This window comes from Bactrocera dorsalis, chromosome 6 (genome assembly GCF_023373825.1).
Source record: "Bactrocera dorsalis isolate Fly_Bdor chromosome 6, ASM2337382v1, whole genome shotgun sequence".
Classification (NCBI taxonomy): Eukaryota; Metazoa; Arthropoda; class Insecta; order Diptera; family Tephritidae; genus Bactrocera; species Bactrocera dorsalis.
In genome coordinates, this window is record NC_064308.1 from 30,137,613 (window position 1) to 30,163,713 (window position 26,101).

Sequence of the window (26,101 nt, forward strand, 5' to 3'; positions counted from 1 at the left end):
AGGGGGCTCAGTATCTCGGCATGGTGTGTTGCCAGCAGCAAGAAGGAGAAGTTAGGCGATATGGAGGGATGGAGGCTGAATGTATACATCGACGACGAGTCGTACAAGTACGTCCGAGCCGCGAGCTTCCGCCTGTTTTACAGGTATAGCACGGTCGTCATGCGGCCCTACAAGCCTGCTGACACCGGGAGCAAAGAAGCCAAGACGCCCGCGCCTCCACATGATAAAGGCGTCGTTAGCCAGGCAGTGCCGGTATCCGCCCAAGAGGATGTGATGATGGAGGTGGACGTGTCGTCGGAGCAGCCCTGCGTGAGCAGAGCTGGACAGGCAGTGCCAGGACCGACAAACGACGTCCCCGATGATGGCCGGAGCATGGGGCTACCCTCAACACAAGAGCTCCTAGACGGACTTGGTGGCTCAATCGACAGCAGCGCGGTTGACGGCGGGGTCGAGGATCTTTCCCTCCTCGAGCCCAATTTATGATGGCCGTCAACATGGAAATTGCCCAAGTGAACCTGCATCATGCGGCGGCAGCCTCAGCTGTCATAACAAGCAGGTTCACTGCGGAGAAACTGGGCACGCTGCTGATCCAAGAGCCTTGGATACACAAAGGAGAGGTAAAGGGCCTCAAGACCGAGACAAATAAGGTAATCTGGGACCTCTCTAGCGAGAGGCCTAGGACGTGTATAGTCGTCAGAAGCAATATTGATTTCTTTTGCATTTCAGAGTTTCTGACACAGGACAAAGACTTCGTCCTAGCCTCGGCATACTTTCCGGGAGAGGCAGCAACGGCACCCCCGGAGGCGGTGGAAAGGCTGGTGGAGCATTGTAGGCTGCACAAGCTCCCCCTCATCATCGGCTGCGACGCGAACGCCCACCACACGGAATGGGGCAGCACCGACTGCAACGCGAGAGGTGAGTCCCTTTTAGAATATCTAGTAGGTAGTAATTTAGCGGTAGAGAATGTAGGGTGTGAACCCACATTCATAACGATAAGCAGGAGAGAGGTGCTGGACATCACCCTCAGCAATGAGCCTGCAACAGGGCTGGTCTCGCAGTGGAGAGTCTCAACGGAGCCCTCCCTGTCGGACCATAGAATTATAAGGTTCACGCTGAGGGCAGAGGTCAAGCTGTTCCCTCCTAGACGTAACCCTCGAAGGACCAATTGGAGTACCTTCCAGGAGAGGCTAGATGAGGAGTTGAAGAGGAAGGGGCAGACTGACAGTAGCGACACGGGCCAGGGTATTGAGGTCAGATTGACCATGCTCAACGGGTCCATAATTAATGCGTACAACGACAGCTGCCCTTTGGGGGTATCCGCAGACAGGCGCAATTGCGCTTGGTGGACAAGGAAACTCGCAGACCTAAGGAAAAAGGTACGAAGCCTATTTAATAAGGCAAAACATACAGGGGTCTGGGAGGAGTACAGGAGCAACCTGACTCTTTACAATAAAGAGGTCAGGTCTGCTAAACAGTCCAGCTTTAGGAGATTTTGTGAGAACGTCTCCTCTACACCAGAAGCGGCCAGGCTGCATAAAGCTCTGGCTAAAGGGAGAACGGACACAGTGCTAGCCATCAAAAAGAGTGACGGGACTTTTACGACCAGCGCAAAGGACAGAGCTAAAGAGCTCTTTCGCGCTCACTTCCCGGAGAATGTCCCGATTTATCGGTGTCTGCCCTCAACTGAACATAGGCCGTCCCGCACTGATTGGGCTATCGCCAAACAACTGTTTACTGCGGACTCGATCAGGTGGGCAATAGCCTCGTTCGAGAGGTTCAAGTCTCCGGGAGTGGATGGTATCTTCCCAGCGCTTCTACAGCAGGGTGAGCAGATTCTAATGCCACACCTGATAAGGCTGCTGAGGGAGAGCCTGGCGCTGGCCTACATCCCCGAATCATGGAGAACAGCTGAGGTTATCTTCATACCGAAAGTGGGAAGGAAGGATTACTCGCTGGCCAAATCTTTCAGGCCGATCAGCCTAACCTCCTTCCTACTGAAAACTATGGAGAAGATAATAGATTATCATTTAAGGTCTAACGCGCTGAGAGACGCACCCCTGCATGCAGCTCAGCATGCATACAGAGCTGGCAGATCAACTAATACAGCTCTGTACCAGTTGACCTCCGAGATAGAGAGTTCGCTGGAGAAAGGGGAAATCATGCTATGCGCCTTCTTGGATATTGAAGGAGCTTTTGACAACACTTCTCATAGAAGTGTAGCAAGGGCACTGGAAGGTAGGAATGTGGAAGCACCGGTGCGTAGATGGATAGAGGCGGTACTCCGCACTAGGATTGCTGAGACTACTGCAGGGGGTACTAAGATTCGCCTAGGCACAACAAGGGGATGTCCGCAGGGTGGTGTACTATCGCCCCTGCTATGGAGCCTTGTCGTGGACGACCTGTTAGCATTGCTAACCGTCAACGGCATTCGCTGCCAAGGATATGCGGACGATATAGTAATCATAGCGAAAGGCAAATTCGAGGACACTCTCTGTGACCTGGTGCAACGAGGGCTAAATCTGGCTAAGGAGTGGTGCAGGGGAGTTGATCTGAGCATCAACCCCTCGAAAACAACCATCGTCCCGTTCACGAGGCGTAGATCCTTACCCGGGCTTAGGAACCTCACACGTGGGGGCAGAGTGATTGAGATGACCAACAATGTTAAATATCTCGGTCTCACTCTGGATTCCACTTTGCGGTGGAAGCAGCATGTGGACCAAACCATGGTCAAGGCGACGAAGGCTCTAATGGTGTGCAATCGACTGGCAGGCAAATCCTGGGGTTGCAAGCCAAGGATTGTCAGGTGGTTGTACACCATGATTGTGCGACCGATAGTGACATATATAGGGGTCCTGGGCCTCTGTTGCGGCACAGGCCTCGGTGGTGGTGAGACTATCGAGGCTTCAACGGCTAGCATGCGTTTGCATGACGGGCGCGATGCGGTCCTGCCCAACAGCGGCGCTGGAGGTCCTGATGGATCTCACACCGCTCCACATTGTGATCGGCCAAGTAGCCAAGCATTCACTTCTGCAAATAACGTCAGAGGGATGCGGCAAAGGAAAAATAATCTCGTCCCAGAGGATGGAGGTGATAGGTGCCAATAATCCAATTGCCCTCTTCCCGAAGGACGGGACTACTAAGATAATTAACTTCACTAGGAAATTCAAGGTTACCTTTGGTAGCAAGAGCGAGTGGAATGACTCCACTCTTGAGCTGTTGCTGAGGGACAGTACACTGAAGTGGTACACCGACGGCTCGAAGACGTCGGAAGGTATTGGTGCAGGGATCGCGGGCCCACGCGCAAGGTTATCCATACCGATGGGTCGATTCCCCAGTATCTTCCAGGCCGAAGTCCTAGCCATAAGTCGGTGTATTGAGATAAACCTCCACCGCGGCTATCGTAATGAGAGAATAACCATACTCAGCGATAGCCAAGCGGCACTAAAAGCAATCTCGGGCTAGAGATCAAATCGCTGCTAGTGAAGGAGTGCAGGGAACGGCTAAACAGCCTAGCGGAATTGAATCAGGTGCACCTAGTTTGGGTACCTGGTCATAGAGGCATAGCCGGAAACGAACTGGCTGACGAGCTTGCCCGCTCTGCAGCATCCACAAGTATGGTAGGGCCCGAACCATTCACCGGGGTGGGCCCCCACACGATAAAGGAACTGCTCCGTAAGGAGGAAAGAGAGGGCAGAGAAGGTCATTGGCAACGGGCGCAGGGCATGCGGCATGCCAAGTTGCTGATAGGGGGGTACAACCTCAAAAGGTTCAAATCCATAATAAACCTCCCTAGGATCAAACTCAGGCTCTTGGTCGCATTTTACACCGGCCACTGCAAGTTGAAAAGGCACTTGTTCAACTTGGGACTTGCCTCTTGCTCCAATTGCCGGTTCTGCGACAGAGAGCCTGAAACCCCGGAGCACCTGCTGATCGATTGCATCGCAGTCTGTAGACGCAGGTCTAAGGCCCTTGGAAACCCATTTCCGGATAGGGATCACATCGACTCACTAGCTCCCAGCAAAATACTGGAATTTATCGATTTGTTGGGGCTTGGTGAGTCTTTGTGAGCTAGGAGAGGGCACAATAGACCCAAGGTCGCAGTGCATACCTCAAGTAATTCTATTCTTCTAGTAAAAAAAAAATTTTGTTTGCTACTTCATATAGGTAATTTAAGCTTTTAGGTGTCGAGCCAAATAAAAAAGTCAGTTCAATGAAGTTTTACGCATATCGAATGATGATTCGCTAAAACTATGACGACCATTTACTGAGATATGGACGGTTATTTCAACAGTATGCAGTTGACATGTATGTTAAAGTTGAGACAAAACGACTTAATTACATGCAATACAATCAGTCGAAGTTGCGATCTGAAGAGTATATTCACTTAAGAGATGCAATGAATGGTGATGCGGATATTACAGATATTGGTCGACTCTATATTTTGCCATCGACATACATTGGCAGTCCTAGACACATGCATGAGTACTCCCAGGATGCGATGACTTACGTGCGCAATTATGGACGGCCGGATTTGTTTGTTACATTTACTTTCAATCCAAAATGGCCAGACATTACGAATCTATTGCATCCCGGTCAATCACCAAGCGATCGCCACGATGTTACAGCACGCGTGTTTAAACAAAAACTCAGATGTTTGATGGACTTTATTACGAAACAACGTGTATATGACACTGTTCGATGCTGGATGTACTCATTGGAGTGGCAGAAGAGAGGTTTGCCCCACGCACACATTCTTCTTTGGATGGTGGAGAAAATTACACCTGACCAAATTGATGACATCATTTCCGCCGAAATTCCTGATGTTGAAATAGATCCAGAGTTGCACGAAGTGGTGATGGCCAATATGGTTCATGGGCCATGCGGAGAACACGATCCATCTTCGGTTTGTATGTCGGACAGTAAATGCAAAAAACGCTGTCCCCGTGCTTTTATTTCGGAAACTCAAACTGGAAACGACGGATACCCTCTCTATCGGCGTCGCTCACCCGCTGACAATGACAGAACATTCATCACTCAATTGAACGGAAAGAATTTCGTGGTTGATAACACATGGATCGTTCCATATTCGCCAATTTTGTCTAAGGCATTCAAAACACATATAAATGTTGAGTATTGCAGTTCAATAAAATCAATTAAGTATGTTTGCAAATATGTCACCAAAGGAAGCGATATGGCGGTTATTGGCGTTGAACGAGATGAATTTAGCAAATTTCAAATGGGCAGATATGTGAACTGCAATGAAGCAATCTGGAGAATATTTTCATTTGCAATTCATGAACGCCATCCTACTGTTGTGCATCTGTCAGCTCATTTGGAAATACCACCAGCAACCACTTTAACAAGTTTTTTTGCAACTTGCGCCAGTGATCCGTTCGCGAGAACATTGCTTTACTCGGAGATGCCTCGGTATTATACATGGAATGCATCGTCTTTCCCCCGGCGCAACATAACCCTGGCGGTTCATTTTTAAATTTGACTGCATTGCAATATTGACAAACTACTGACATCTGACCGATTTGAACAGATGCGATATATTGAATGTTTGGATCATATCGAAAACCTGCCCGTTCAATGTTCACAAAAGAAAGATTTGTAAAAATTTTGTTAAAGTATACACAATGAAATTAGGAAAAATCGTTCATATTCTATTAAAACCAATACCAGTGTAATTTTTGAAATGAAAAAAAAAAATTTATTTTGGGCAGAACGAAGTTTGCCGGGTCAGCTAGTTCAATATAAATGTGGATATATACAAGTATATGAGTGTGTGTGTGTGTGTTTCCAATATTTATTAATTGTTATTGATTTCCTATTAGCTAGTGTTAGAGTTCAGTGTTAATATACATACGGATTGTTGTGATTTTAAATGTTTTAATTTGTGTTGTGTGTTGGGTTTATTCCCTCGCTGTGGAGTATTGTAAATGAATTTGCGTGGATCTTTATGTTGTATACGTATTACTTGTGTGAAAACGTTTTATTATGTTCACTTATTGTATGTCTCACTTATTGTGTTCACAGAGGAGTATTTGTTTGGATTAGTTATGACATTTTATAGGTTTTCGGTTTCCGCCATTTTGTGGGCGTGGCAGTGAGCCCATCTTCGAACTGAACCTTCTTATGGAGCCAAGAAATACGTGTACTAAGTTTCATCATGATATCTCAATTTTAACTCAAGTTACAGCTTGCACGGACGGACGGACAAACACACATCCGGATTTCAACTCTACTAGTCACCCTGATCCCTTTGGTATATATAACCCTATATCTGACTCTTTTAGTTTTAGGACCTACAAACAACCGTTAGGTGAACAAAACTATAATACTCTCCTTAGCAACTTTGTTGCGAGAGTATAACAAAACAAAAAACAAAGACGGTGCAAAGTGCAATAAGTGACGTAGAATAATATATTTGGAAGTAAGCGTTAGTATAAACAGTTAATTGGAGAAGTTGATGCAAATATCCATCAACAATGGCACAATCAAATGCGAATGAGGAGCAAGCAATGTTTACGCTCTCTATTAACGATGTCATTAAGGATGCACACAGAGCACTTGAGTTCAGGGTAGAAGGTGAATATGCTCTCTCCTCTTTTTAAGAGAAGTGGATACTAGTTAGCCTTGACATACAATAATCCGATGGTATCTGGATATATTCTCCGCAGAATAATTATCAACACAATTCAAGGCGAGGCCTTACATACGGTGAGAACATTACCGGCAAGTGCAAATTGGAGTACCATTAAAAAGATCCTAATACAAGACTTTGGCGTAAGAGAATCATATCATCAACTGTACCAAAAGGCGTTTGCAGCTCGTTGTAATAGAATAAGTGAATACTATAAGTTATTGCTAAGCTTTTTATCAAAATTACACGAAAAATTTGAATATGATATTACTAAACTATTAGAATTTAGCCCCTTAAATACAGAAAAAATTGTACTACGCACATTCTTAAATAATATTGATGCAAATTTAGCTTCTGTAGCTATTAGTAGAAATGTAAATAGTTTAAAAGAGGCTTACAGCTTATTAAAAAGAGGGCCTGATTCGTGATAATAGAATTGGAAATGGTATGAGTAGTTATGTAAATCACTCTTTTACAAATAACAATAACAAATACCAACAGCATTTAAAATACAACAACAATTAAGTAAAAATAATAAAAATTTCCAACAAAATAACAGTTTTAGACAAAATAACAATTTAAGACAAAATAACAATCATTCCAACCAGTATAGAAATGCACCGCATTCGAGCAAGTTTAGACCCAAAAGTTTAATTATTTCAACGATATAATGCACAAATTTTAGAAGAAATGTAGTTGAGTCGATGAAACTCCGAGGAATGCAGTGTCGAATTTTCATATGAGGGCCTCAAAGGAACACTTCCAATGGTAGAATTAAGGGGGGAGCCTGCTTTAGAAGCTTAAAAAAATCGATTATTTTTTTTTGTTTAAATCTCTTTAAAAATAATCTAAGAATACGTCCCCAAAGTTTTAGATGGAAATTCGAAATACTTTCGAAGCTAGAAAGGAAATAGTGACCGAGCGTCTAGCAGATATACATATGAGCAATTGGGCAGAAAGCGAAAACTTTGACGCGCGATTTCTCGGTTTTTCATTTTTACGACTTTTCTTAATTAGCGGGCAGGATAAAAAAAACTAAACGTCTTATGGAATTGGGGCGAAGTTTATTATCTTAAGCATTAAATTATCTTCTATTTAAACTTAAAAAAATATAAGAAAAGTCAAGTTTGAACATATTTTTAAATAACATAAAGTAAAATTTTTTTGGTCAAAAACCATTTTTTTTAATTTTTAAAAAATTTGTAAAATTTTACACTTTTTCGGAATTTTTTTATTTAAACTAGAAGACAAATTATTAAGAAATATGAATCTTTTTGAATTTTTTGTTTGCGATTGAAATTGCGACCTGCATCCTGCCCTCCATCCGACAAATACACATGCGAGATACCTCGGGCAATTGCTTCCGAAAGGCTGAATATCAAAGATTTCGTATCCAAAAAATTTGTGAATAATGTTTAAAAATATAACTATAAGCCCTAGAAATTTTGCTTTAATCGCTTATTTCTTTCCCTACCGAAAAAATCCTCAAAAAATCGGTTTTTTGAAGCTTCTAAAGCAGGATCCCCCTTAATTATAAAAGATGACAAAAGTGTATGTTTAATAAATACTGGATCATCTACTTCACTTCTTAACGCAAATAATTTACCTTCTTATAAAATAATTCCATTAAAAATTCCATTGAAATTTAAATCTCTTAATAGCGAAACAAAAATAAATTTCGAAATAATTACTGAACTACCAAAAAAAATTCATAAAAATGTAACAATGTCGTGGAAATTGACTAATTTTGATGCAATTATTAATAAAAACAATTTTAGTTGGACCATTGACGCTGGTTTGAATAAACATGAAAACATAGACAGCAGCATGCCAGCTTCTCGGTTGCCATCTAACGTTGACAGCTCGGCTACTCCTTATATATCGTCTCTCCGGGACGATTCTCCGTTGGTGTCATCGTCGATGCTCTTAGGTGAACATTTGGTGTCGTATTCGTCATCCGTCATAGTTTTATATTTTCGTTAGTAAATATTCCTGCGTTGCGCTTCCGCTGGTTTGGTATGGTTGGTAGATCTTCAACCACGTAGCGATCGTTGGGTAATAACTTCGTTACCAAATATGGACCTTTGTATGTCGGATCAAGCTTATGAGGTGTACCCGTTGGAGGAGACGTAATCTATTACAACTAAACTCCCACGTTATACTGTCTCGGTTTACGATGTTTTTTATCGAATCGTTGTTTCCATTTAGCCCTTTCAATGTTTATTCATTCAACCGCTGATTTTAGTCGAAAGTCTTCACGTTGAATTTTCCAATCGCCATCGTTATCTGTGATTGCTTGGATTAATCGATTCGTTGTGACGTAGCGTACTTTATAATTTAAAACTAAACTGTTAGGGATTAGAGAGTTTATGCTCTATTGATGTTGCGGTAAAGCTTCGTCCCATTCTTTATCGGCTTTGATGCTGCATTTGAGCGACACTAAAATTGTCTTATTAACACGTTCGGCTTGACCGTTAACGCGGGATGTTTGCACTGCCTGATGTCATACCTGACAATAAAACTCTGGAACTCTTTCGAGGTAAACGTTGTACCCTTGTCGGAAACTGTTTGCCTCGGGCATCCGTAGATTGTCATAAGATCTCTAGTGTACTAACAACGGGAGTGATTTTCGTATTACATACTGCTTTTAGTGCAACGTACTTCGTGAAAGCACAAACAATGACTATTATGTATACATTGCCGTGTTTACTTCGCGTAAAAAGTCCTCGATGATCAACATGTATGCATCTAAATGGTATTGGCACCACTTTGCTTGACATGTATGCATCTAAATGGTATTGGCACCACTTTGCTTGACATACGGTCGCATACGAGCAAACCAAAAGTTGTTACATAATCGTTGGCATGTTTTGTCCAGACCGAAACGTCCCGCCTCGTCGTGACATGCTCTTACTAAGCGCAATTTTACGTCTCTCGGAACCACTAGTTTGCTGTTGTTCTCTACTTTGCGATATAGCCACTGACCTTGCCATATATAGTCATCTTTCAGTTGGCGTGCGTTGAATGCTTCTTTGCCGTTTAGTACATTTATGATTTCGTTTAATGTGTTGTCTTGTCTTTGCATCGCCGATACCTAATCGTTGTCAATTTGTACTACGGGATAAATTGATTCAGCAATCGTTGTAGGTATTATTTGCACTTGCGCGGTGAATGCATTAAAAGTCAAACTCCTGTAATTTGAGCCACCACCTCGCCACTCGCGGTAACAATGGTGTAGTTGCTTTAGTGACCGCCACGGCCGTGATCACTTTAAACTGATGGCCAATCAAATACATTCGGTAACGTTGCAATGTTTCAAGATCGCCTTCTAATTCGTGGCTGGCGTAATTACGTTCCAGGATAACTCTTGCCAACAGGTGCTACTTCGGACTAAGTAGGAAATTGAGAAGCAAAGTCCTCTCTCGACAAACAAAAACCAAACTCTATAAGTCACTCATAATTCCCGTCCTGCTATATGGTGCAGAGGCCTGGACGATGTCAACAACAGATGAGTCGACGTTGCGAGTTTTCGAGAGAAAAGTTCTGCGAAAGATTTATGGTCCTTTGCGCGTTGGCCACGGCGAATATCGCATTCGATGGAACGATGAGCTGTACGAGATATACGACGACATTGACATAGTTCAGCGAATTAAAAGACAGCGGCTACGCTGGCTAGGTCATGTTGTCCGGATGGACGAAAACACTCCAGCTCTGAAAGTATTCGACGCAGTACCCGCCGCGGGAAGCAGAGGAAGAGGAAGACCTCCACTCCGTTGGAAGGACCAAGTGGAGAAGGACCTGGCCTCGCTTGGAATATCCAATTGGCGCCACGTTGCGAAAAGAAGAAACGATTGGCGTGCGCTTCTTAACTCGGCTATAATCGCATAAGCGGTGTCTACGCCAATTAAGAAGAAGAAGACAGCAAATGTATTTTTTTGCAATGAATTAAGTAAACTTTTGAGGTAACAAAACAGCTGAGTGATGTTACCAAGTAACGAAAAAACTATCATGCTTGCCAGTCTGGTACTTCGTTACTCGGTAAAACGATAGTCTGTTAATTTTACAAAAACAAAACCCACTTAAAAACGTACCGAGTAACGAATTAACAAAGCTAGTCTGAATACCCCTAATCTGTATCTAAACAAACTATCAACTAGTAATGAGTAAGCATACTGATACTCAAAACCCGAAAAAGTTAAACATATTATATCTTGGGTCTAAAGATTCCAAAAACTATCAAACAAATTTAATCGTTTCTGAGTATGTGTGGTTATATATTATTCGTTAGGGATTTTGCGAATGTAGCGATTGTAGCATATCCAATGGTAAAATTTCTTAAGAAAGACGCTAAAATTAATATTTTATTTTATTTATTTATTTAAAAGTTGTTATTCTACATAATAATGTTACAGATTTCTTGGATCATTGGTATGTAATTTGATTGGTTAAAAATAGCATCGATGGCGGATTTGCTATCGGTACAAATGACCGTTTTCTTTCCATTGCGGGAGGCAAAAAGTACCGCTTCAAGTATTGCAGCTGCTTCGGCTGTGAATACCGAGCAGTACGGTGGCAGAGAATATACAGCAATGGTGGAACCTAGCTTATTTGTCACAGCAAACGCAGTACCTTTGTCGGATTTAGACCCGTCTGTATACACAACTTCCCAAGTTTTGTTGTAATGCTCTAAGGCTTTGTTATGTACATAGTTGTTGGTATTCGTTGTTGCTTGTAATCTGTGTGCGGTGTTGTTGTGAAGTGGTAATAAGTGATGTTGTAAGTGAAGAGTAGGATGGGAATATTGCTGTTTCAACCAAAGATGGAGTTGCGACGATGTTAAGTTGTTTCGCAATAGATAGGCAACGTGATATCGTAGATGGCTTGCAGCTTACATTAGTGTGTTTTAAAGCTGTTCTAACCTGTGTAAGCAGCAATTCGTTTCTGGCCTGAAATATCTTTGGAATGAGCACCATCGTGTTACGTGCGGTTCTTTGCGCAATATTTGGTAGTCCAGCTTCCGGTAAAATGGCTTTTATTGGCGAAGTAGGAAAGGCTCGAATACTCCTTCTAGCTGCCGCGTGGTATGGTGGGAAAATAAGTTTGATATGGGTTTTAGCACAGTGCCCGTATATCGACAGTCCATGGTCAATCTTAGATAACAATAAGGCTTTTGTTACATTAACAATTGTGTTTGAGTGACATAAGCTATATTTAGAAGACTAAAAATTTATGATATTAAGCCTAGATAATAAGCCTAATCTAACAGACTTACAATGTTCTTTGTATGACAAAGTCTTATCAAATATTAGGCCTAGTATTTTTAAAGTATTAGTGTGTGGGATTTGGATGTTAAACATGTAAAGGGAGGGAAAGGAGCAATTGTGCTTTCTGCAGATATGAAAGCTGGAGGATTTGCTTGCTGAAATATTGTCACCAGACCTTTCTGACCATTTATTAATATCATTTAGAATTTTTAAAAATATATGCTTAACTTGTTGCAGATCTTTGATTTTTGTGAAAATTACGACATCGTCTGCATAAGCGAAATGTTCGACCCTTTGATTTGAGGAGATTATAGAACTAACTTTGTTAAACGCTATGATGAAAAGAGTTACTGAAAGGGGGGAACCTTGGGGTATGCCGTTGTAGAGATTATATATTAGAGATTGGTGTCTGTTGGCGCAGACAACAAACTTGCGATTACATAAAAATGATTTTACAATATTGTAAATTTTGGTGCCAATTTTCCAACGCTTTAGTTCGTTGGGCTCCAACCCTATCGAAAGCCTTCTCAAAGTCCAAGCTTAATATGGAAACGTGGTTTCGAGTTGCTAAGGCCGTAGAGGCAAAATGCTCGAAGAATAGGAGTGGATCAATAACTCCTAATCCTTTTTGAAATCCAAATTGGTTAGGGCTTATAAGGTCATCAGCTCTAGCATACCACATGATTCGTGTAGAAATTATTTTTTCTAAAACTTTGGACATGCAGGGGAGGAAGGATATGGGTCTATAATTTTCTATGTGGGAAGTGGGTTTGTTAGGCTTTGGGACGGGTATGATTGTGGCTATTTTCCACTGTTGGGGATATATTCCGGAGTTAAGAATTTTGTTGTAGAGGTTAACGAGTCAACTTTTAATGGGGTTAGGGATGTTTTTTAGGATGGGGTAGGATATTTTGTCAGCGCCTGGGGTTTTCCTGCTAGTGCCGAAATCGTGATGTCATATTCGCTTGTGGTAATATCGGCCTCAATCGAGAGAGCTTTTGGGGAGGGTGAAGGGTTATTATAGTGTTCAGTAATGACTTGATTTTTTAGTGAGTTGAAACTGGTGTGGAAAAAGGAATTTTCGGAAAGAGATGACCATGTTTGTGCAAATTTTTCTGCGATATCTTGGGGTGAGTCTGTGGTCTGTGTGAATATGCGATAAACCAAAACGTTTATTACATCCTGTAAGAGCTTTTATATCCGACCAAATTTGTTTGGGGCTCGAAGATTCCTAAACACGGCGTTGACTTTTTTATATTCTATAAGGTTGTTATCGGTTCTATTTCGTTTGAATTTCGTCCACAAGCGTTTTTTATTATTTCTAAGGATAGCGAGTAAGTTTGACCAATAAGGCAATTTCGCTGTAAATTTTTTAGTGCTGGATTGGGGAATGGTTAAATGAGCGGCAGAACGGATAATTGATTTTATTGCAGTAGTTTCGGCATTTATATTATGACAGGGTGGTTTATTGTTGGAGAGAGATATGGCAAGCGAGCAAAACGTTGGCCAGTCTGCCTTTTCTGTCAAGAACTTCGACCTGGGCTTCACGTTGTAGGACTTGGGAGTGGAAAGGGAAGTGATGATGGGGAAGTGGTTAAAATTAATATAAATGATCCAAATTTTATAAATTCATTTGAAAAGCTGAAATGAATCATTACGGAAGCCCCGGTACAAAAGTATTCCGATTTTAATAAACATTTTGAGTTGGCCACTGACGCAAGCTCTTTTGCAATAAAGCAGTGCTGCAAGAAGACAAGCACCCTATATGTTTCGCCAGCAGATCAATTTTGATACCAATCTTTTAAACCGAATGTTCACATTACTCTTAGTTTTTTTTTATAGGTTGGCTATACGTATTTTACTTTTGTATAATATTCTTTCCAACGAAATTAAAAAAAAATCAAATGTCATTATTGTTTTATTTTATCTATGACATATTACTTGCGCGGCATTTTACTAAAAGTTTTGTTGAATACAAATTTGATATATTTTCTTTTTCTGAAGAATATAAATACTTTTGAGGTAAGTGAATGTATTATTTTCACTATGATATCATTATTTTTTGTGAGTGCATGTTTTACTTGAAGAAACTAGTGCTATTTTTGTGAGTATCAATTTTGATACTTCAGGCATTCCGCCCTACATAAAACCTACCTACTAATTATTTAGCTATAAAAACTTTTTGAACTTCCGATTCATTATTTTTCTGCTTTATGTAGATATCAAAGTCACTCGAAAAATAAAAGGGGAGACCTAGTACCAACAGTCGACAATACACTACAGTACTTTCTAAAAGACCCCTGACAGGTGTACAAGTACTACCCTCTACTGACGTGCGTTGCGATTGTATTGGTCATGAAAAAATATTTATGGATTCTAGAAATAAGTGAAAATTTAATAATTGTAGGAAATTTACCTCCTGGTTCTGTAAAAAGTGTAAAGTGTAGTTATGCGATAATAAAAACGATCAATGTTTCGCATTATTTCATGCTTAGGTATATCTGATTTCTTTATGGCGTTAACGCCCGAAGTATCAAAATTGATACCTGTTTTTTTTCTAAGTAAATATGTAAAATAAATATTGTGATTTTTTTAGCTATTTTTCCCTTCATCTAGACCAGTGCTTCCCAAACTTAGTTTTGCCATGACCCGGTAATTTTCATACTGTCCTTTCGTGACCCACTTAATATTATTAAACTCAAGACGGTTACATGAGATTAAATAATACACGTTTAATAATAGTAAGAGAAATGTTTTATTACTATTTAATTATAATATTTTGGTATCTTTGGTACCAACTTTTTAGTGCGAAGTATGTAGCTGATGCTTATTTTTAATTAAAGAGTTCAAGTTTGCTGAAATTGCTGAAAGTTTTATTCTGAGATCGGGTTCCACTTCCAGTCTGTTTCGATATTTATTTTTGAGGTAAACTAGTGTTGAAAACCCAGCTTCACATTTATAAGTGGTCACTCAATGGTCTTGTGTCAAATGTAACCTTGAGTGCTGTATCAGTTGACAGTTCAATCAACGAATCGACATCTGAATCTGGCAAATTCGTTTCGGAATCTAACTTGAATGTAAATGGGTTTCTTATCCAAGCTTTGTTGCCATCGATTGCAGAAAATATTCTTGAAGATTCCTCTCCAGCTCTAATAAATGTTCTTTAAGTTGAGTTAAGATGTCTTGTGGCAATGCAGTAATGTTGTACTATTTTTGTATTTCACATAAATTACTAAATGCTTTAAAGTTCCCTGTCTCCGGGCGTTGTAACCACACTATAAGCTTTTTCTTGCAGCTTCCACTTTGTCTTGCACTTTAAATATTGTTACACATTCCGGAGCTATGGATTTTATCCTTGGATAAAGTCCAGTACGAATGCCTGACATTGCTCGTGCGCCATCAGTACTTAATCCCACACACTTCTTCCATTCAATGTTGTTTTTGTTGATATAATCATTAATCAAGTTAACTATTTCTTCGGAGGTCGTTCGTGTTGGCAAAAATTTACAGAATAAAAACTCTTCATAAATAGTATTATAATAGTCATATCGTACAAAACATATCAGATTGGCATTATCGGAAATGTCTGTACTTTCATCGACTTCTAAGGAAAAAGAATGACATAATTTCAGATGGCTTTCATTTGATACAAGATCACGCATATGTGACTCAGAGCATGCTTTTTGACATTCTCTGTGTGACCTTGAATATTTTTTTTCAAAGCATTTTTCTTTATTCATTCTCGCATGAATTCAGTCGTTTTACATATATTTCTGCCTTTGAACGTGCTCATTTGTACTAATTAGCAGCCGTCCAATCGAACATCATACAGAATTCAATATTACGATGCATCGATCGATCGATAGTAGGTATTATTTTGAAAACAAGGCGGGAATGTTGCGGCCCGGTATTTTATTTTGATGGTCCGGTACCGGGTCGCGACCCGATATTTGGGAAACGCTGATCTAGACCCTCAAGCAAACACAGTAATATTAAATATAAAACATTTTCGTAACTCAGGCTATTAAGGGATAAGTGATCATGAGCGTAATTATTCGGTCACGGAGAAAAAGCTCTTAGCCATCGTATTTGTACGGAGTTAAGTGTTAAGCGGCTATAATATGAATTTAGGTTACATAAGGGGGAGAGATAATCAGGTACAAAACTTCTTAAGCAGAATAAACTCGGATACGCACAAAATAAATTTAGGTAGTTTCGGTAGCACAAATTCTCTGTATAATAATAGAAATGACGATGGAATGACAATTCATACCTAACAAGAAGATTTAAATGACCATATAGGCATTTTAGATACAGTGGTAAATAGATGTCCTATACAAATTATATTAACAAATACGAAAATAAAGGATTTTGAAATAATTAATGATGAGAAAAAATATATATAAATATCTTAATAGTGATTTAGAAGAAAAATTGCGACAACATATTGTTATAGGAAAATAGAGTCTACACAGATCTCGACGACAACAAATATAATATTTTACAAAAAACGATAATAAAGTTATATGAATGTGAACCAAATGTGAATTTTTTAAGTGTTCTTACATGGCAAAAGAAACGAGTTCTGAAGAGCAAACATTTAAACAAATTGACTTGTACCACAGAAATGAGACAGGACATGCTGGTATTAATGAAAACTATCAAGGACTGAAAGAATATATATATTTCCCAAATTTAAAAACTTTAATTAAAAAATATATCGAGAATTGCGACGTTTGTAATAGAGAAAAATACGATCGTAATTCAATAAAGCCTAAATTTTTGTTTAACTGAAACACCGATAAATATTAACCAGGTTATACACTTGGACACATGCATATACTAACACAAATTTAGATCATTACAAATTGTGATATTGAGATGTTATATAACACTTTAACTGAAAAAGTTAGAATGTTAAATATTGGAAATAATTCAATAACTATTAAAGAGACATTAACCCATCTTCGGCCGCTACATGAAATCACAGTAAGTTTTTAATTTCCTTTCGAAGGGGTGGTTTTATGATCATAATCAAGAATAATTAAAAAAAAATAATAATTTTTTGACCAACCGTTTTCTTGATATGAACTTGTCGAAAAATCGACCGCTGGCCAAAAACCGTCAAGTATGAAAAAATATATATTTTTTTTGTTTTATTTTCTTTACGAAAAATTTAATGATTTTAGTTCAAATTATTTGCTTTTATTTAAAAGATATGTATTTTTTTATATAATACATGTATATTGTACAGACCTAAATTTAAAAATTTTGATGATATTCATCAAAACATTTAGTATGTAAATAAATGTTACACTTTTTGCAAGTAAAAATAGTATGTTTCTTGCATAACTTACAGCGCCGATATTTATTTTCAAGACTTCTCATGACGGCGTGTACCTTTTCTTTGATCCGAGAGAGGTTCGATGGATGTCCAGAGTCCTCATCTTCATCTCCATTCTCGTAATCTTCCTTATTGTCGTAAGTCAACAAATGGTTTGTGTCTTCAGATCGAAAATCAATTTGTGAAAGTGGTTTCGTCTTTTGAAATTTTGCTAACATACAATGCAACTTCCATGCATTGACCATTGCATTACCAAGAGCATTAATCCATATTGGCAACCACCATTTTTTTCCTCGAATACATATCCGATAGTTGGCCACAGCATTGTGATGAAGATCCACTCCACCCATACCGTGATTATATTCTTGTATTACTTTGGGCTGTGCAATGGTGATAGTTTTCTTTTGCTTCCGACAATATCTTTTAGCATATACCATTGGTTCGGCTGTGGAGTTATTAGTAATAACATTGACGACAGCGTTATCGTTCCACCGTATTTTATTTATATATTTATATTATACATATTTCTTGTTGACCATCGAGTAGCTGGTCAAATGCCCCGCGTTTCTCTGTTTTTTAATTCCTCAAGGGCGATTTTGCCATCCTATTTTCACGTATAGTACCGGTTGCAAAAAATCGACGCTCATTTAATAGGCACATAAGATGATAGGATGAAAAAAAAATTGTCAAAGAAAATAATATGGCAGTCGGGGTCAGTTACGTTAGCAAGCAAATCTAAAACAGTTTGTCCTTTGATAAACATTTTACATGAGTGTCGACCAAAGTATGGAATCATCTGTTCGTCTACGGAAAGAATATGGTTAAAAACTCCGAACTGCATAAATTTTTTATTGAGAGCATCAATAAGCGGGCGAACCTTGGCAAAACGATCTACTGTATTTAAATCGGTGTTATCAGTGAGATGTAAGAACCGTTTTATTATTTTAAACCGATTACGACTCAACGCTTGTTTTACAATTGGAATTCCCATGTCGGGCCGAACAGACCAATAATGGTCAATATGAGGCAAGGTGTGATACCCCGAAATGTACGTATTTCCACTGGCGTGACGTTAATGGCAGCATTGTGTTGATTCGCATATACGTTTGTGAAATGCGTTATCTCTGCAATTATTAATTTTTCAAAACACAACGAGAAAATATCATACGGAGATTTAGAGTCTGCAAAAAAGTTAAATATGAATAAATACTCGTATACGTATATCTTTATATATATAAATCTTCTGACCGTGTGTTTGCATTTGAACTGCTCCTAAACGGATGGACCGATTTTGATGAAATTTTGTGTGTATGTTCAAGGAGATTCGAGAATGGTTTAGATTTACAATTTGGTCCACTGGAAAATGTTTTTTAAATTATTTTTTCATTTTTAATCATTTGTTAATTTTGGAATGTTTGACCGATAGATGACCTTAAATTGACGTAAACGTGCATTAAAGAAAACGATGCCAAAGTAAAAGGCGATATCTGTGGATCAAGTTTATATATTGTGGACAGAGTTGTTCGTTCTTAAGTAATAAATTGGGTGATTCATACATCTATGGGTAGCTATAACATTTTTTTCATACCTGCTAACTATTGGAGGGGGTATCTTGACAGGCAATTTAAAATTGGTCTGGCATAAAAAAATAGCGGCATAACTGAAGTGTTGATAAAAAATTTGAGATATACAGAAATCTTTTAGAAGCATTGCAGAGAGCAATGCAATATTTAAACGTGAACGATGAATACAAATGTATATGTGTACAATTTCAAACTGATCCTTTCTGAAAAATAATAAAATTGCTAAATATTGAGAATGGTAGAATAGAACTGCAATCAAATACACAATGCAATGAATTAAATCTGGATCATTTATCATTCGATGAATAATATACCACGGGCATCCCAAAAGACTGATGCCATAACCTTGCCAGCCGATTTTTTTGTCTTTCCACGCTTGAGAACCGTTTCTTAATATGCAGTCCACCAGACTGACAATCGATTGGACTCGATTGATTTCACTGATGCACAACCCAAATTCAATAGTATTTTTACCCCAAAAGCCAATTCTTTCTTAACGCACGAAATGCTTTTTGATTCATTTTTGTTGCTTCATCAAAAATGCGATTATTCCTTAATTAATACTCATAATCTAACTAATAGAAATCATATATGTAGATGGTATTAGTAGTACTATCTATGTATCAGCCACAGTAAAACGTAAGTGGGTCCTCTAGTAAGTATATATATGAATTTATGCATATATAAAAATGGCAATTTAAACTAAATAGTTAGAAATAGTTAATCAATTGCTTACCAATTTCAGAAAATTTGTTTTCCATTTTGAAAGCTTCGATGTTAATTGGCGTTCGGCTGTATTCTCAAATTTCTGGGTTTTCGCCATACGGGGACAGCAAAATCAGATTTCCTCTTAAATCCGCCAGTTATCATAACATTTCCATGTGCATTAGATGTTGATGGATTTTCAGTTTCACTGAGTTCATTACCTACATCCTGAATGTTTTCTCCTTCCAATGAGTATTGTAATTCAACATGACCAGCGATTTCATTTAAAAAATCATCATTGTTGTCATTCAGATTTATCCGGTCATCGTCCAGATCTTCTTCATCTGTCATACACTCCACATGAGGTGATGGAATGTATATGACGTCGACATCTGTTGCATTCAATACAACTTGATCCTCCCCGTCATCTGAAGATGGCTCATTTAAAATGGCCATGATTTCACTAATTTTTATTGCTTTACAAATCGGCATTATCTTCACCAATTGATTTTATTGTACTACGCAAGTTCGAAATCTTTCTCTTTGCAATAACAAAAACAAACCGAATCAATTCGGGGAACTCCCTTTTTAAATTTTACGTTACGATAGTCAGAGGGAGACAAATATATGAGACAAAAAGGTTACATGCGGACAGATGATGCCAGACTTAAAACGATAAAAGTATAAAATTCAAAAAACTAAAGCAAGGGCCATTAAATATTTGATATTTTGAAGATATATACTTGCCTTTTACTCAATAATAACAAAAATCATGCTTGAACAAATTTTGTCCTACTTGACGATTTCTGGCCAGTGGTCGATTTTTTGACCACCAAAGAGTAGGGGAAGGTGGGGAATGTTGGGCAGGGAATCCCGGGCCAGCGCGATATTTTTTTCCCTAGTATAGGTTGACAGCTGCAACCAACTGTCATCGGCTCGTCTCATACTAAGCTCAGTTTCTATATAGCACTCGAGCTGTGAACACGTGTTATAACCTCTCTGCGACAACAAAAAGAAATTCGACACTCCGTTCGACACTCAGTTTTTTTCAACTTTGTGCATAGTTTTTTACATTTGACATGCTAACTTCATATATTTGACGTGTATAAGTGATTTTTCGTGCAGAATTTCAACAACACAATAGTTTTTCAACATTTCCTGATAGTTTCGTGCTCCGAAAAATTTTTTTTAGTCATTATGCCGCGGTACTATCCCAAACAAGAGAAAATTGTTGATTTCGACAACATTTTGGAGGCGATCAAGTCGGTGAAAATACATCACAACAGCGTTCGACAATCTGCGACGGCACACAAAATTCCGAGGACCAACCTGATGCGTTATATTGCAGCATTTGATGCGAGCATCGACGTTACTACTGCCAATGCCGATGTAATGAAGAATTTGCTTGCTGAAAGCACGACGATGGGCACAGAAACAGTGAGTTCTGCTGGTTTCTTTCTTTTTCTTTCATCGAATAATAAATAATTTTTTTTTTATTTCAGAACTTCAACATCGAACAAGAGAAGGCGCTGATAAGCTACATTCTCCAGGCCAGCGACATCAACTATGGAATTAGTTTAATGGAGCTTCGTAAGCTCGCGTATGAATTTGCTCGGAAAGTTGGCGCGTCGTATCCGGATCCATGGAACGACAATCAACGTCGAGTTCTTGCCTCAGGTGATGCCATTGTGACTGCTGCGAATGAGGAGGTGGCAACGTCGGAGGCATCGACAAGTGCCCCAGCTTCAACAAGTGGTGCTGCATCATCGTCGTTTTCTTTTGTTTCGGCTCCACAGCTCGGTGATGCATTGAAATCGGTTGGCCCGTTGAAATTGGGCACACCTGCGCCGAAATCAAAACGTGGCCGCAAGACAATAGAGTCAACGACTTTGACATCGCCTGAGGTTGTCGCAGATCTGCGTGACAAGGCCGAAAAAAGGCGGCAAAAATTGACGAAGGCAGCCGATGAACCAGCAGCCAAGAAGCAAAAAGGCCGTGGCAAATCGAAGACGCCACGGAAGAGAAGCCCGTCTCCGACCGAAACCGACATCGAAGAGGACTTCGATTTTTGCACGATTTGCAAGAAAAAGATGCCGAAGCACGAGAATCGTCAAAACACGGCCCATTGCATCGTTTGTGATCGAGGGGTTCACTTGAAATGTGCCGGACCGAACCCGAACACTTACACCTGTATCCACTGCGAGTCGGAATAATTTTTTTCGCCAATTCCTATTTTTCTTATTATTTATGAATCTCTCTTTCATTTCCATTGATAAATAAACGTTTTTCATCGGTAACAATCATGTTTTAATCGATTTACAGACTGGTCCGACATTCCCCACCTTTTTTCAAAATCGCAAAATCAGGTTTTTTGCGCCAATGGCTATAACTTTTAAATTTTTGTAGAATTGTATCAAACCAATGTTGTCAAAAGGAAGGTTGCGACTCGCACTACAAATCCATGCTTTGGAATTTTCACAAAAAATAACTTTTATGTGACTTTTTAACCGACATCAAAACGTGGCCCAACATTCCCCACCTTCCCCTATGTAGTTTTAAAAGTTAAAAAACTTGTAATATTGAGGTGAGTTCCTTTTGATTGTTAAAAGTTGATCTCTTGTCTTCGTATACAATTAAAAATAAAAACAATTTTTTTTTGTTTTCCCAATTTTTTTAAATTAAACAAAAACACTTTAAAAAATTATTTTTTATTTTTACTGAAAAAAACTATCCTTTATGTTTTAATAAAATTCAGAATTTAATTTTTCTGAAAACAAATCATGAAAATAGCACTTAGCTTCAGAAATATGGACCTCCAAAGTTGATGTTCGAAAAATCGACCAGCGGCCGAATATGGGTTAAGTAAATCTATCGAATATTACAATAACCCCTATAATTCCATTACAAAAGAAAAACCATTTAACATAGAATCAAGAAATTGTAATAGTTAAATATATACCTATATAAATTTACTATAAATAGTGATACGTTTTAGTAAAAGGATGTAAAGAGTTCCTGTTTTTTTTCTCTCCGTTTTCAACAAATTTACCGATGGGGAATTTACATATTTAACAATAGCAACAATTAATTGCTCTTTCTCTTTAGCTTTGCTAATGTAACAACAATACAACGACTCTCTATTCTCTATATTTAATTATAGTTAATTCAACAACAAAAACATCATTTGGCATACTACTCGTATCGCTACTTAATTTTAAATCATCATACCGTTATTGAAATATTTGCATTCTTTCTTTCATTTAGATTTATTAGAGAAAAGTAAATTTTGTATTAAGATCACGTTGAAAATAAAAGGAGCTAGAGCTATTAAGCTACTTAAAACGTGTATTTTATTACATAACTCGCACACTCGCTTTAACGGATGATGAGTTTTGGCGCGAGTTTATCGAAGTCTTTAGAAGTGAAAAAAATAATATGGGAAGTGAAAAAAGACAATAAAACAAATTAAAGCGATCACAAAGCTGGGAAAATGGATGAGGAATTGCTATAGGCGTGAGTTTTCCAAAATAAAAAATTCGGCAAGGTCTGGTGCTGGTGCTGGAATTAATACTTTTGACTTAGACTAGGTGGAAAAATTGCTACCAAAAATTTTAAATCCCCGAAACTTTCTCCGGATGACAAAAATATATATCTTTTAGCATATGCCATTGGTTTGGCTGTGGAGTTATTAGTAATTACATTGACGACAGCGTTATCGTTCCACCGTACAGTCAATATTTCTTGTTGAACATCGAGTAGCTGGTCAAATGCCCCGCGTTTCTCTTTTTTTAAATTCCTCAAGGGCGATTTTCCCATCCTATTTTCACGTATAGTACCGGTTGCAAAAAATCGACGCTCATTTAATAGGCACATAAGATTAGTGATGAGCGATATTTCACCACCGGTGATTTTATCACTGTGATTGAAAAATCGCTTATAGTCACTGCTATTGTTAGCCCAAAATATCAGTGATTGGTGATTTTTCTTCTAACCAATATTTCACTGTGAATGAGATTTACAATTGGCACTAGCTTATGAACAATAATTGCATGTGGTGATTTTTTTTGGTGTTCGAAGTAGAAGTAGTGATTTTGAATACTTCTTTATTCACTGTGAATATATGTGGTGATTGTGGTTAGATGCAGAAATTTTGATTTTGAATACTTTTTCACTGTGAATATATAAGTGTATTGCGTATTATTTAATTCCGTTGAACGAATGCTTATTACAAATATTTTGAATTCGAATTTTTTTAAATTCATGAAATATTGTGAAAATGTCTTTTAAAATGAATAAAAAACGTAGTGAAATGTGGCAATTTTTCGATGCAATTAATGAAACTCATGCAAAATGCAAAATTTGTAAAAAAGGAATAACTGTGGAACTTCCAGGAGCAGCGACCGTACAAAAAATAGGAAGTAAACAAACGGAAAATCCAGATGCACAGCATGAAGTTACGGAAAAAAATGTTCAATACGGTAAAACATAACATCTTTACTTCGGATTTCAGTTAAGAGATTTAAATATAGTTTCAGAGCCTGTTCTGCGCCAATCTAAAATAACTGCCGGGATATGCAATATGAAGATTTCTGCAAAGGCAAAAAAGGAAATAAATGATGCGTTGCCAATGCTCTTCATTAAGGACTTACAACCTTTCCGCATTGTTGAGGACAGCGGATTTGTCCCAATCGGCATGTATGTAGTATCAAGAACAATTCCGGCATTATATGAAGCATGTGTCGAAAAAGTGAAACTAAAAGTGGCGAATGGTGTTAAATTCTGCATTACAACCGATTGTTGGACATCTCGCAATACAGTGAGTTACATAGCAATTACACTAAATTTTGTTAGCGAAAATTTTGAATTTAACAATATTTTATAGGATTGCTGTCCAATGAGTGAGACACATACTGCCAAAAACTTAGCCGAGCAAATACAAAATGTCACAACTGAATGGGTGGTATTTGATAACATAATATTTGCAGTATCTGATAACGCGAATAATATAAAGAGTGCCTTACAAAATGAGCTCAAATTACGCCACTTCGGCTGTTTTGCGCATACTTTAAATTTAATTGTTAAAGCAAGCATAAGTGGCCATGACGTTAATACTGTTTTACAAAAAGTAAAACAAATTGTCGCTCATTTCAGAAAAAGTACATCCACAAATGAAAAATTTATGAGTTTTCAACGCAATGCTGGTACCGAACCTTTGAAACTAATTCAAAGCGTTGAAACTCGGTGGAATTCTACTTTTTACATGATTGAACGTTTTGTAAAAGTGGAAGATGCTGTTAAAAGTACTGTCGCTCTCATAGATAAGGAATTACCCGGAATTAATCCTGAGGAATGGATGTTGTTAAATGATTTACTAACTGTTTTAAAACCTTTCGAGTACACCACAAAAGAAATAAGCGGCCAAAAATATTGCACCGGATCAATGGTTATTCCTGTTGTAAATGGTCTCAAAAGCGTGTTTACTAGGTGGACAAAAGCCAATGTAGATCCTGTAAAAGCAGTGACTTTTGAATTATTAAATGGTATAAATGAAAGATTAGGAAATACCGAAAGGAGCAACACTCTAGGCATGGCATCATTCTTGGATCCTCGTTTCAAAAATTTCGCCTTTTCTGACCCCACAATAGCCGACATGTATAAAAACCGAATCATTGCAGATGTAGGTAGAATAATTCAAGAAGCCCAAGCAAATGAACCCCAAGAACCACAAGTAGAAACCTCAGAGTTCTCAATATGGAGCTATATAGACTCCAATATTGCGTCAAACAAGCCGCGAGGTACTTGTAATTCAAGGGCCATTATCGAGGTTCAGCGTTATTTGGAAGAGGCAGTAATTGCTCGAAATGCGGACCCCTTCAAATGGTGGCAGCACAACAAATATAAATATGCATATCTGTCTCCCATAGCTCGGATAAAATAAGGATGTTTAGCGGCATCGGTTCCCTGCGAACGGCTTTTTTCTCAAGCTGGACTTATTTTGAGTGAAAGAAGAATGCGATTGGACGATGAAAAAACAAAAATGTTGATTTTTTTTAAATGCGAATCAGTAATAGTTTTTTGACTTGTGATTTTAAAATTTACATTTAATGTGTGTGTGAGCTAAGTTTTTACTTTTTCTTAATTAATTACTTTGACTTAATGTAATAATTTGAATTATGTTAATGTTGTTTTCAATTTAAAACTGTTTATTTTTGAAAATCAATTAATTTGAACATGTGCAATTTGAAATAAATATTATTTTTTTAATTTGAGCATTTATTTTCATGTCTATTATTAACATTATTAAGTATTAATAAATAAAAAATTCATGTTTATTGAATTTTGTTGAATATACAAGTTATTCTGTTTTAATTTATGGAAATTTTAAGGTATTGCATTAAAAATAATTCCTTTTATTTCAGATTATATATTTTTGTTTTAGCTTAATTGCAGGTTTGAACTACTTAAAATATCTGTTATTAAGAAAAGTAGTGATCGCAATAGCTATAAAAAATCACAGTGATTTAAAAATCGCAATCACTCTTTTCACTGAAACTAAAAA

General features: G+C 38.2%; 2 protein-coding genes across 3 annotated transcripts in view; one reads left to right on the forward strand and one right to left on the reverse strand.

Annotated features, from left to right (window-relative positions):
* The window catches only part of LOC125779382 (uncharacterized), a 554,603-nt gene that overhangs the window by 337,178 nt on the left and 191,324 nt on the right, over positions 1 to 26,101 (reverse strand). The gene's annotated exons all lie outside the window — the stretch shown is intronic.
* On the forward strand, positions 19,580 to 22,074 carry LOC125779402 (uncharacterized). Its single transcript, XM_049460751.1, has 2 exons — positions 19,580 to 20,979; positions 21,045 to 22,074. Exons 1-2 carry the CDS (start codon positions 20,740 to 20,742, stop codon positions 21,753 to 21,755), a joined length of 951 nt encoding a protein of 316 aa, XP_049316708.1. The 5' UTR covers positions 19,580 to 20,739; the 3' UTR covers positions 21,756 to 22,074.

What these genes read in the sequence shown, in the direction of transcription:
- LOC125779402 (XM_049460751.1), top strand. Translation starts at nt 20,740, where the DNA reads ATGCCGCGGTACTATCCCAAACAAGAGAAAATTGTTGATTTCGACAAC. An exon ending in CGACGATGGGCACAGAAACA is followed by an intron (nt 20,980 to 21,044) that starts GTGAGTTCTGCT and finishes TTTTTATTTCAG; the next exon opens with AACTTCAACATCGAACAAGA.